The 12,138-nt window shown below is 52.5% G+C and overlaps 1 protein-coding gene across 1 annotated transcript in view; it reads right to left on the bottom strand.

Moving 5' to 3' along the window:
- CCDC57 (coiled-coil domain containing 57) overlaps positions 1 to 12,138 on the bottom strand; it is a 108,940-nt gene that overhangs the window by 78,890 nt on the left and 17,912 nt on the right. Inside the window, exons 4-7 of the mRNA XM_060082305.1 lie at positions 6,777 to 6,878; positions 5,191 to 5,348; positions 4,952 to 5,026; positions 3,431 to 3,631 (exon numbers count right to left, since the gene is read on the bottom strand). Coding sequence (XP_059938288.1) covers positions 3,431 to 3,631; positions 4,952 to 5,026; positions 5,191 to 5,348; positions 6,777 to 6,878 — 536 coding nt within the window. The remainder of the gene's footprint in view (positions 1 to 3,430; positions 3,632 to 4,951; positions 5,027 to 5,190; positions 5,349 to 6,776; positions 6,879 to 12,138) is intronic.

The raw sequence follows: 12,138 nt of genomic DNA, 5'->3' as shown, positions 1-12,138 counted from the left end.
TTATCTGAGGAGGCACTGTTAGTATTTGAGGCCCAGGACCCAAACGCAGAATCGTACACGAAGGCTGCAGCAGCCGTTCAGAATGCAATCCAGTGCTACTGCGTCATCTATGGTGAGAAAATAAGAGCTACTACCCAGACGTCACTGGATCGTTTCTTTAAGAGGGTAGATAGAATTGAATCCAGCAAGGAACCAGAACCTGTACCATTGAGGTCAGGTGTGGATGAAACTGCAGCTTGCCCTCCGTCTCCAATTGCTGATGATCCTTCAGCTCTACCGCCTCCCACCTCCTCTCCCTCCTCCAGTCCGTAAAGTTTCTTGCCTGTTCACTCCATGCCAGCCCCTGTATGCCAGCTGTTGTACTGTACTACTGTACTTTTCAAGGTACTGGGCTGTGAGATTAAAAATGTTTTATTTTTTGTGTTTGCTTGTTTTTTATGTATTATATGTATGAAAAGTTATTATAAACCTGTTACAGTACAATACTATATAGCCTATTGTGTTAGTTGGGTGCCTAGGCTAACTTTGTTGAACTCATGAACAAATTGGACTTAGGAACGTGTACTCGGAATGGAACTCATCCATATGTAGGGGACTTACTGTATACTGGGTTAGCTATAATGTTATTGGAGTTAATTTCTTTTTTTTTCTTTTTCTTTCTTAAAATATTTATTTATTTATTTGGCTGTGCCAGGTCTTAGCTGTAGCATGCGGGATCTTTTTAGTTGCGGCACGCAGGATCTTTAGTTGCATCATGTGAACTCTTAGTTGCAGTATGTGGGATCTAGTTCCCTGACCAGGAATTGAACCCGATCATTGGGAGGGTGGAATCTCAACCACTGGACCACCAGGGAAGTCCCCTGGACTTAATTTCACCTATTTCTTTTTGCATCTTACCTCTGGGTACTAGGAGGTTAAAGTGCCATGTGGCCCCATCATATTCCATGTGATAGGTTATATACTTGCACAGACACACACGGTTCTCACAACACTGTCTCAGGTCATCATTTCTCTACTCCGCCATCCACAAACCAATGTCTCAGGAAAACTATCATAAATAGGCCCAAAGAGACAGCAAGCTCACAGTATGGGCCGTTTTGCTGCTGATTTGTAAAGAGTATGTCTGGGTATGAAAAGACACTGATACAGACACTAAGACTTCTCCTGGGAACCCAATGATGCTGCTTGTCATGGCCACTTGACTGGTCCCACGGAAGAACAGGAAGGGACGCAAGGGTGGACATGACAAGAGGTGAGAGCAGAGGAAGGAGGCCTGCCCGCAGGAAGCTCTGTGCACCCGGATATTGGGATCTGAGTTGCCATCCGTGAGAAGGGCCCAGGGAGAGCCTGTCCAAATGGAGGAGTGGCTGGGGAAACACACGCCCATCAGGCTGAGCTGCCTCACCCCTCCAGCTACTGCTGCCTGCGTTTAACAGATCAAACAATAAAACGTGTGACTCTAAGGAAGCTACCCTGAATAAACTTTAACTTCCTGGTATTTTATAGTTTAAGAGCCATTTTCCCCGTAAGTAGAAATATAACTTGGCAGGGAATTCTCTGTAAAAAAAAGAGACAGAAATATTTTCCAAACAAAGGAGAAAAGCCAGTTGCTAAACAGTAGGCTCTACAAATGACTTATTTGTCTTAATCGTCTTCTGTAAACACAGCTTCTCTAAAGATCACTTCCTTACTGGCGGCCAAAAGGCTGAGTTCAATTATGACTCCAGTTACAGTGGTCCTTTGCAGACACCAGGCACAGTGGGACAGAATGGCTTACATGTCATGGCCTGGTTACGATGCCGAAAAAGAAAACTGGGTTTAAAAAGAAACTAGTTGGGGCTTCCCTGGTGGCGCAGTGGTTGAGAGTCCGCCTGCCGATGCAGGGGACACGGGTTCATACCCCGGTCCGGGAAGATCCCACATGTCGCAAAGCGGCTGGGCCCGTGAGCCACGGCCGCTGAGCCTGTGCGTCCAGAGCCTGTGCTCCGCAATGGGAGAGGCCACAACAGTGAGAGGCCCGCGTACCGCAAAAAAAAAAAGAAAAGAAAAAAAGAAAAAGAAACTAGTTGGGAATTCCCTGCAGTCCAGTGGTTAGGACTCTGTGCTTTCACTGCCAAGGGCCTGGGTTCAATCTCTGGTTGGGGAACTGATTCTGCAAGCTGCACAGTGCGGCCAAAAAAATAAAAAATAATTGTAAAGAATGGTTTTTGATTTTAAAAAAATAAAAAGAAACTAGTTTATGGAGAAATTGGAACCTTTGTGAAAAATGGTGCATCCACTGTGGAAAACAGTTTGGCAGTTCCTCAGAAAGTTAAACATAGAGTTACCACATGATCTACAACTCCACTTCTGCGTACATACCCAACAGAACTGAGAAGAGACTTGAGCAGATATTTGCTCACCCACAGTCATAGTAGCACTAGTCACAGCAGCCAAAAGGTGGAAACGACCAAAATGGCCATCAGCAGATGAACTGATAAACAAAATGTAGTTCTATACAAACAATGCAACGTTATTCAGCCTTAAAAAGGAAGGAAATTCTGACACCCACTACAACATGGATGAACCTTGAAGCCATCACACTTGAGTGGAATAAGCCAGTCACAGAAGGACAGACACTGTAGGATTCCACTCATGTGAGGTCCTTAGGATAGTCAAATTCACAGAGACAGAAGGTAGGATGGTGGGTGCCAGGGACTGGGAGAGGGGGATGGGGAGTTACTGTTTAATGGGCAGTTTTAGTTTTACAGAGAAAAGAGTTCTGGAGACGAATGGGGTGATGGTTGCACAACTGTGAATGTACTTAATGCCACTGAACTTAAAAATGGCTAAGATGGTAAATTTTATGCTATGTGTATTTACCACAAATAAATAAATGCATATATTCATACATACATCCACACATACTAACCACATACTTCCAAATAAAAGAAAATGAAAAAAGAGAATGGTTAAAAACAGTGACAGGGGGGCTTCCCTGGTGGTGCAATAGTTAAGAATCCGCCTGTCAATGCAGGGGACATGGGTTCGAGCCCTGGTGTGCGAAGATCCCACATGCCGCGGAGCAACTAAGCCCGTGTGCCACAACTACTGAGCCTGCGCTCTAGAGCCCACGAGCCACAACTACTGAGCCTGCAAGCCACCACTACTGAAGCCCGCACGCCCTAGAGCCCGTGCTCTGCAACAAGAGAAGCCACTGCAATGAGAAGCCTGAGCACCGCAACGAAGAGTAGCCCCCGCTTGCCGCAACTAGAGAAAGACTGCGCGCAGCAACAAAGACCCAACGCAGCCATAAATAAATAAATAAAATTAAAACAACAACAACAACAACAGTGACGGGAGCTGCAGGAGTGACTCCCAACAGCCTGTGCCCACTTCCCTTCATCTGCAACAGGTTAACTAGGCAGCCAGGCCCTCAGTCGCAGCTCACTTGTCAATGGCGGCATCCTTCTCCTTGGTGGTGTCCGCCTGCCTCCACTCAGCCCTGCGGAGCTGCACCTCGAGGTTCTCGCAGTGCACCTGCAGCTCCAGGGCCCTGGCCTCTACCGCCTGCAGCTGCTCCACATGGGCGCTCTTCGCTGCCATCAGCACCGTGTCCCTCTCCCTGGCCAGACGGTCCAGCTCCTCATGCCTGAAACACAGCGAGGTCCCCAATGGCTCACATAGGCCCTGCTCAGGACCCCTGAGCCTAGAACCTTCCTCATTCTGCAGGAGTGCTGCACACATACCCTCCTGAAGGGCCCTTCTGCCCGCTTCTCTCTTCTCCTCACTCCTCACACGAAAACACTGACTGAGAGATTCTCAGACGCCGGGTCCCGGCCCTCCCGAGCTCACAGTCCATGGGAGAAAGACCCCAGAACATGTGCTTCAGTGAAGGGCCACCAGCAGAACCCGTGCCGACTCGGGAAGCAGAAGGCAGGTGTGAACTGCCCTCGCCTCGCAGCTACCCCATTTGCTGGGCTGCTTTCGACCCGGAATCTGAGGCTTCCCAGAACTGGGGGCCGCGGGATGCAGGCTGCAGGTCTGTCTTCGCTAGAGATGCCAAACCTACTGGAACTCTGTCAACAGAACATTCGTCTCGAAAATACACTGTTGGGTGTCCCTGATAGCTGACATGATGTCCATGATGTTTTATGCTTTTATTCTATCTGGTTTCGATGAAGAGTAAAAAGCCCTAAAAAATGTAATTCTACATGATTTCTTTCAGATTCCATCAGCATTGTTCAATGAGATGGTTAAGCCTTATTTAATTGAGTCGCATGCTGTACTTTTCATTCCAATTACAATCAATCTTCATCTTACTCACCTTGCAAACTGTTCAGTATTTTCCACCTTCTAGAAGCAAAAAACTATACTCATGCCAGTTGCTATACCCATTAGTTTCTGGCAGGATATACCTTTCTTTTTCACCAAATCACAACAAAAGTTTGATCATGACAGCTAGGGAAGGGAGGGAGTTATTTCTGCACTGCATTATTCTGTGACCATTGGTTAGTTACTTTCAAAAGGCAAACACCAAGACTCCAGGGCATGGACACCCCAGCCCACAACAAGGAACCAAGGAACACAGGTTTCTTGTCACCTTGGCTCCGTAAATAACACCACCTGGGCTGCACATGACTCTGCGGGGTCACGCAGTGTGTGAGGACACAGAGCATCTGTGTGCACCCTGCTCCCAAGACTTGTTTCAACGGGTCAAGTATATTGGCTCTAAGTGTCAATCTGGACGGCTTTCAGCAATTCATTTTACAAGGTGTGTTCTGTAATTCTCAGTGTTTTGATGATATTCCTCCAAACACACACAAATATACTAATTTGAACTGAAAAGTGAGGGGAGACCCTGGAAGAGCAGGGCTGACCCAGCTAACGGTCCCATAGAAGGGCTGGGTCTGCCCCCAGGGGGATCAGGGAACGTTTTCCCTACGCTGACACTGGAGCCAGGAACACTCACTTCCTCCTAAACGTCTCCTCTTCTTTTTTCTTGGTGAGCTGCACAGAGTGAAGTTTACCCTCTAAGTCTTTTATCCTGAAAGAATCAAATATTAGTGGAAAAAGCAGGTAAGGGGCTACAGCAAAGCCGGCCTGGAATAAGCCAGAACAGGCAGATGCCTCCAGGCTGGAGTCCAGACCATGCTAAACATCGGGCGCATTGGCCACATCCACCCACAGGGAGATGGGGAGACTCCGCACCGGGCATCCTTCACGGCAGCCAGGTCCCTGAGTTCCCAGTCTCTGTGCTGCAGCCTATCCTCCAGCTCTGCATTCACCGCCTCGGCGCTCTGCAAGGACTCCGCAGCCTTCACCCCGGCCTCTCTCAGGGCCACGAGCTCTTTGTTCAGCAGTTTAATCTTTGAAAGAGAAGAGTTCAAAATAAGGATATAAGTGGAACAAACTGAGGTGTTAGAGGCAAGCCTTACCATTTTATCAGAACTGGGAGAGAAGGAAAACTGGAATTTGAGAAGCAATAAAACAGTGAGTCTCCTCACATGCTCCCACAACCTTGAGAGCACGGGCCCCGTGTGAGTCCCTGTCGTACCCCAGCACCCGACTCGGGCATGATTTGCACACTGGAATCACACAGCCAGATGGAGGCTGTAAGAACGTGGCTCCCTGCTGAGGGACCCCACTCACACCCCAGCCACACACTCAATTTTTAAATAGCTTCTCTGGGCCTCAGCTTCCTCGACTATAATGAGGAGGTGATGGTACTGCTGCCCAAAGATCAGTTCTGTGTACAACCTGTGATGCCCTCAAGGGGCAGGTGTTCAGGGGGCCAGAGCCGACTCGTGGCAGCTGGAGACGGGAGTGGGGCATGCCCTGCCCACCCACCCCTGTCCCCCGCTCCTCTGACAGGAGCGCCCACTGCACTGTGAGGCGCAGGTGGGCCCTGCACGTCCTGCCTGCCCTCTCTCCCCTGGTGCTCAGAAGTCCTCAAAGTGGCCTCGGGGCAGGGGGGGTGGGTGTCACTGTGAGGCAGCCCCAGCCTCAAGGTCCTCCTGGCCCTGGGTGCATCCCTCCAGGGGAAAGTCAGGGAGACTCCCGCAGAGGGGTCAGGCAGGGCCTGGAGCTGCCCCCTGGACTGCAGCCCTGGGGGGAGGCTGGCGGCCTAGAGGAGGGACCTTGCCGACCACTGGTGCAGGGTGTCGATCTTACCACTAACACCTGGCTGGACGCTGCCCAGATGTGACCAGCTGGGGCAGCAGGGCCGGGCCAGGTGTCAACCGTGCTTCCTTGTCCCCGGCACAGCTCCCCCTCCCCTCCAGGCTGCTCCCTGTCTCGGTGCTAAAGGCCAGGCACGTGTGCTCCTCATGTGTGCCCTGGCCACGTCGGGGCCAGTGCTTTAGAGAAGTCCTGTTCACCGAGGGGAGCCAGCTCCACGGCTGGGAGCACCAACTGCAGACAGGCCTCCTCCTGAAAATAGGGGGATGAGTGGCACCTCCTCACAGGCCCATTCCAAGGTGTCACGGGAGTACACAGGCCAAGGACAGAGTTTGCGGGGTGTCGGTTTCTCCTGGGGGAGGCACTTCCTCAAGGTCAGGTAACTAGACCTGGACTGGTGGCACCAGCGTTCCTCTGGCTGGGCAGAGTGGCCGTCACTCCTGACCGGGGCCCTGGCAGGCACAGTGGCAAGCATGTCACCTGCATGTCACCCCCAACTCTGTGTGGCAGAGACCGAGGCCCATGTACAAAGAGGGAGGCCTTCATGTGAACCCTAACTCGCAAGGGGCTTCTCACTTCTGCTGAGGAAATGATCACAGTCCGAGGGCGCCCTCTACCTTGAGCTCGTGCGCTAGGACCACATTGCTCATGCTGTCGGCCTGCAGGCGGAACGCATGCTCCCGCTTTTGCATTTCAGATTCAAACTCCTGGAGCAGCTCCTGGAACAAAAAGAGCTGGTGGTGAAAAGAGCACGGCGGGGCCAGCAGAGACCCGCAGGCACGCTGAGGGCAGGAGGGACGCAGAGGACCTAGTGGAGGACGAGGTCAAGAGTGGGACTGGGACCTGTAACACTGCATGAAGGACATCGGAGGGCTCTTGTTCCCACCGTGGGCGTGGGTTTGTCCCTCTCCCCTGTGGTCCTGTGGGGTTTTGCTCTGCACAGACAGAGCTGCTAGTGGACCCACAAGGAGAGACACCAGGCCCATGAGCTCAGAAGCCCCCCTCCCAGCGGTTTTGTTGTTGGTTCCGTCTATGTCTCTAAAGGACACGCCACCCTTCCCTCCGCGCTACCTGCCGGCTTCCTGAGCAGCCCCACCCCCCACCCCCGACACGGGGCTCACGGCTCCACTCCCCCGGCTGTGTAAGCCTCACCCACGGGCTGAACCCAAAAGTCCACAAACTATTACAACAATAAAGTGATTCACGGCTCACCCAACAGCGAACGATTATGACGGTTCCCATCTCATCATTTCTCCCGGAGTTTTCAATTCTCTGTCTCTCTCCCCGCCCCTTCTCTGTCTGGTTCTCTCCTGTTTCCTGAGTGGTGTCCGCTTCCCAGGACACACCCCATAATGTGACCCTTTCTTCTCCTGGGGTGTGGTCCCTCCAGGGCCCTCAGTCTCCATGCCCATCTGGTCCCTCCCTGGGCTGCCTCACAGCCAGCATCCAGGCCTGAGACTCACAGCTCCCCTAGGCGGTCCTCGGTATTCCTGGATGCCCTCTTCCTCTCTCCTGGTTTACTCCTGCTGGAAAGGACCTCCTTCCCCACCTCAAGAGCTCCCATCAGGGTGAGAGGCCCGCGATCCCCTGCCCCACTCGGCCTTCTCCCGGGGGGGTTGGAGTGGGAGCTGCCCTCGGTTTCCCTGCCCCACCTCTCTCAGAGTCACAGGCTTCCAGGTGAGGCTGCCAGCTCAGCCCTGTGACTGGGGCCACCCAGTCCTGGGGACCCGCCCAGCTCAGGCCCCCATTCTCCTGGCAGCCTCCTCCACTCCATCTCTTGGTTCTCAATGTTCTGAACTCAAAAGGGAAACAGAGGCAGCTAAAGGCTGACCCCTCAGCCCCGACACACAGCCACGCTGCACAGGGCTCGCTCAGTAGTTACACTCTAGTAACTTCCTGAGACGCTGTCACCCAGCCAGAGGCATCCACACCCTCACGCCCCAGGGTCCCGGGCTTACACCTCTTCCCCCAACAGCGCTGAAGACCCTGTCCCGTGTCTTCTGTCCCAAGCTGAGGTTGAGGAGTTTGGGCCAGGCTCTGCCTCTATAGGTTTCCTGGACGTTTGCAGCATCCCCTCTTTGTTCCTCTGAAACCCCTTTTGCTCGTGGCTCTGGGGGCCCTTTCAGTCTGAAGTCCCCACCCTGAGAAGTGGCTATGATGTTTACTTGATAATCTGACACCTTCCTGTTCTCTGCTGTATGTTTCTGGAATTTGTATTGTTAGATGAATCCTGGATTTATCCTCCATGTCTCTTAAATTCTCTCTTGGATTTTCTGTGTCTTTTTTCCATTTTCTGAATTAATTTCTTTATATATACTTTTATTTTTTAAATTTTAAATATTTATTTATTTATTTGGCTGCACTGGGTCTTAGCTGAGGCCCGCGGGATCCCCGTTGGTGCATACGGGCTCTTAGTCATGGCATGGGGGATCTAGTTCCCTGACTAGGGATTGAACCCGGGCCCCCTCATTGGAAGTGTGGAGTCTTAACCACTGGATGGCCAGGGAAGGCTCTATACATACTTATAATTGTCAAAATTCTTTCTTGTTATGATTGGCCCTTCCTCCTGGCATCCTGAGTTATGGATGCAAAATACACCCCTGGGGGCACTGATCTCAGGAAGCCTCCACAATGTGCCCTTAGACACTGAAAATGAAGACATAATGGGATGAGTGGCTGGCTCTGTCCCCACCCCATTCCCAAGAGGCTCAAGTTCTCACCTTGGGGGAACGACACAGGAAGAGCCTCATGGGAAGGAGGGAAATAGCCAGCCCCTGCCCTGGGAGCAGGAAGGTGGCTACTCTCCCGGCCCATCCTCCAGGACTGGGCTGGCAGGAGTTGCAGGATCACTGGCACCGCCTGCGGGGCCCAGGAGGCCACAGCACCAGAGCTGCCCACACAGACAGCTAGACCAACACGGACAACCGATCGCCATGCCCGGGCAAGCGTAGCACGGGCAGGGCCACACGGGCCACCGTGCTGCCTCACACCTGAGCTGATCACACGGCGGTGGGTTTTAGGATCACTGTCTCAGGAATCATCTCTGTCCTACCCAGGGTCATTTTCCCTGTTCGTCTGGGCCTCTTCTTATGTTGCTGGCATTTCTCTGTCTTGTAATCCTGCCTCAGTTATATGCTCCTACTCAGGAATGAGGCAATAAAAAGTTCACTGGGATGTTGAAATTAAAAACACCTGCTGGGTTTCCCTGGTGGCGCAGTGGTTGAGAGTCCGCCTGCCGATGCAGGGGACACGGGTTCGTGCCCCGGTCCGGGAAGATCCCACATGCCGCGGAGCGGCTGCGCCCGTGAGCCACGGCCGCTGAGCCTGCGCGTCCGGAGCCTGTGCTCCGCAACGGGAGAGGCCACAACAGTGAGAGGCCCGCGTACCGCAAAAAAAAACCCCAAAAAACAAAAAAACACCTGCTATTCATAAGAGACTATTACAAAAAGGGAAAGGAAAGGCACAGAATGGGAGAAAAAAATTTTTTTTTTTTTGGCCACACCACGTGGCATGCAGGATCCTAGTTCCCCGACCAGAGATCAAACCCATGCCCCCTGCAGTGGAAGCGCGGAGTCTCAACCGCTGGACTGCCAGGGAAGTCCTGGAAGAAAACATTTGAAATATATATACCTAAGAACTTGTTTCTGGAATATATATGCATAACTCTTACATATCAGTAATGTAAAGACAAATGACCCAATTTTTTTAAGTACAAGAAAGCTGAACAGACACTTCATAAAGGATATATGAATGGCCAGTAAGCGTGTGAAAAGATGCTTAATCTTTGATCATCAGGGATAAGCACATTAAAACCACAGTAAGACACTACTACACAGCCACTAGACTGGCTCAAGAGAAAAAGACTGACAACACTAAGTGTCAGCAAGGACGGGGAGCAACTAGAACTCTAATCTGTTGCTGGTGGAATGTGACGCTACAACCACCTTGGAGGACAGCTTGGCAGTTTCTTAAAGAGTTACTCACAGCCGTAGTACACGTCGCAGACATTGCACTCCTGGTTGTGTAGCCTGTGTCCATTCAAAGACGGCCAAGAATGCTCACAGCAGCCTCATTCGAAATGGACCCAAACTGGAAATGACCCAAGTGTCCAAAATGTGCGTTGACAGAGAACGGAAAGAGACTAGCACCTCCACACAACACAGCACTGGCACCGAGAAGGAACAAGCTGCCAACTACATGACAACTATGAGCCTCAGACACGTCATGCTGAGAGAGAAGCCAGACAAAAAAGGGAACAGTGCGCGGCTCCATTCTCACAGGACTCTCCGAAAGACAGATCTCGCTGCAAGTGGCAGGAAGCAGGCCAGTGGGGCCGGTGCCAGGGGTGCTGCTCCCTGACTGCAAAGAAGCACGTGGAACTTTGGGTGGCAGGAAAGTTCTGTCTTGGTTGTTACTCAAGTACCTGTGTTAAACCTTGTTGAACTGCATGCTTAACATGGGTGCATGGACTGTAGGAAATTACAGCTCAATTAAGTTGAATCTTCGCAGAGCCGACTGAGGGCGCTGCTTCCCTAATGTCAGATCTGCACTGCAGACACCAGGGCCCACACAGTGGCCTTCCTTCTCCCCATGGGTAGTTCAATTTCTGTAAAGAAAACTGTGCTGAGCTTCTGCCTGGGGAAGGAGCTCCTGGCTGCTGGGCACTCCATCTGCACATGAGCGGGGTGGTTCGCGGCCCCAAATACAGACATCCACCTGCACGTGCATGGCCCCTGGTGTCCCAAGGCTTAACCTCTCTGAGTCTGTAGGCCCACTGGCTGCGTTTCCCGCAGGCCCGCTCCCCAGCTGCTGCCCCCGCCCTCCCCGGGAAGGCGCAGGCTCACTCATCCGTGTGCTGAGGCCCTTCTCCTGCTCCCGTCACTGCTGTGGGTTCTCACTGTCCTTAGTCCTTTATCATCTTGTTTACAGTGGTGACAGGAGAGCAGACACTCGTGGCTGCTGTGCCCTATGGACGGGAGGTCTGGATACAGATGCAGAAATCACACACTGAGGGACAGAGTCAAACTGAAATGCACGTCCTGGAAAGCACAGCGCATGGAGAGCCCAGCACACCAGCAGGATTCCAGGTTTCTGACCAAGTAATGAGGCCCCTGCTTTTGAAGAGACAAGACTCAGCTCCCTGAAGGAAAGAGTCGCGGAAGGCTGAACCCAGCCTGAGCGCCGGCAAGAATGGGCTCGTCTGCCTCCGCCCTGCAATAAACTCCATAGCAGCCTCCCTCCCCTCCTCGGAAGGTGGGGGGCCTCAGAGACATCATGCAGAAGTACAACTGAAAACATACTTTTTTTTATCCCTTGAGAAGCAAGGCGAAGTGTAAGGGGCCAGACGAGTAACGCTTGTTGGGATCAGAATACGAAAATCATTGAGATTCACTCCTAACGCTACAAAATACTGAAGCACTTGGTTTCTGCTCAAAGTTCTGCAGTCTGTGGCCACCAGGGGGCAGGAAGCCCTCGCACAGGCAGGGCCCGGTCCAGACCAGCGGGCAAACATTTAGTGTCCTTGGTGAGGAAACAAGAAACCACCCACCACCCCTGCAACGCGCTGCTGCGTCCAAGTCCACTCCCCGTCCCCACTTCACCCCAGAGACACGCGGCTCAGGCCCGCCTCCCAACCACCCTCTTCTCTTGCTCCTGGGGGCCCCTCTCCTGCTAGTCCCCCACCCATGCCCCTGCCCTGTGCCCATGTCCCCAGCTCAGCCTGGATGGCTCCTCTGCCTACAGTCACCCTTTGGGGATGCCCCAGGTTCCCAGCTCTGTACCCTGTGGCCCACCTGCTCCATCCTGACCTCCCAGTTTGTCCACCTGGGAGCGCAGAAGCCACTTCCTATGCAGCCCGACCAAGCGCCCTCCCCATCCTCCCTGCGTGGGTCCCCCATCTCCAAACAGGGCAAGTCATCCCGCCAGGCACTCAGCCCCAAACCAGATGTGTCCTGGGCGCCTGCTTCTCACCCCATCTGA

The sequence above is a fragment of the Mesoplodon densirostris genome, chromosome 18, assembly GCF_025265405.1.
Source record: "Mesoplodon densirostris isolate mMesDen1 chromosome 18, mMesDen1 primary haplotype, whole genome shotgun sequence".
Lineage (NCBI taxonomy): Eukaryota > Metazoa > Chordata > Mammalia > Artiodactyla > Ziphiidae > Mesoplodon > Mesoplodon densirostris.
The sequence above is the reverse complement of the archived record's forward strand: the minus strand, read 5'-3'. Positions and strand labels throughout refer to the sequence as shown.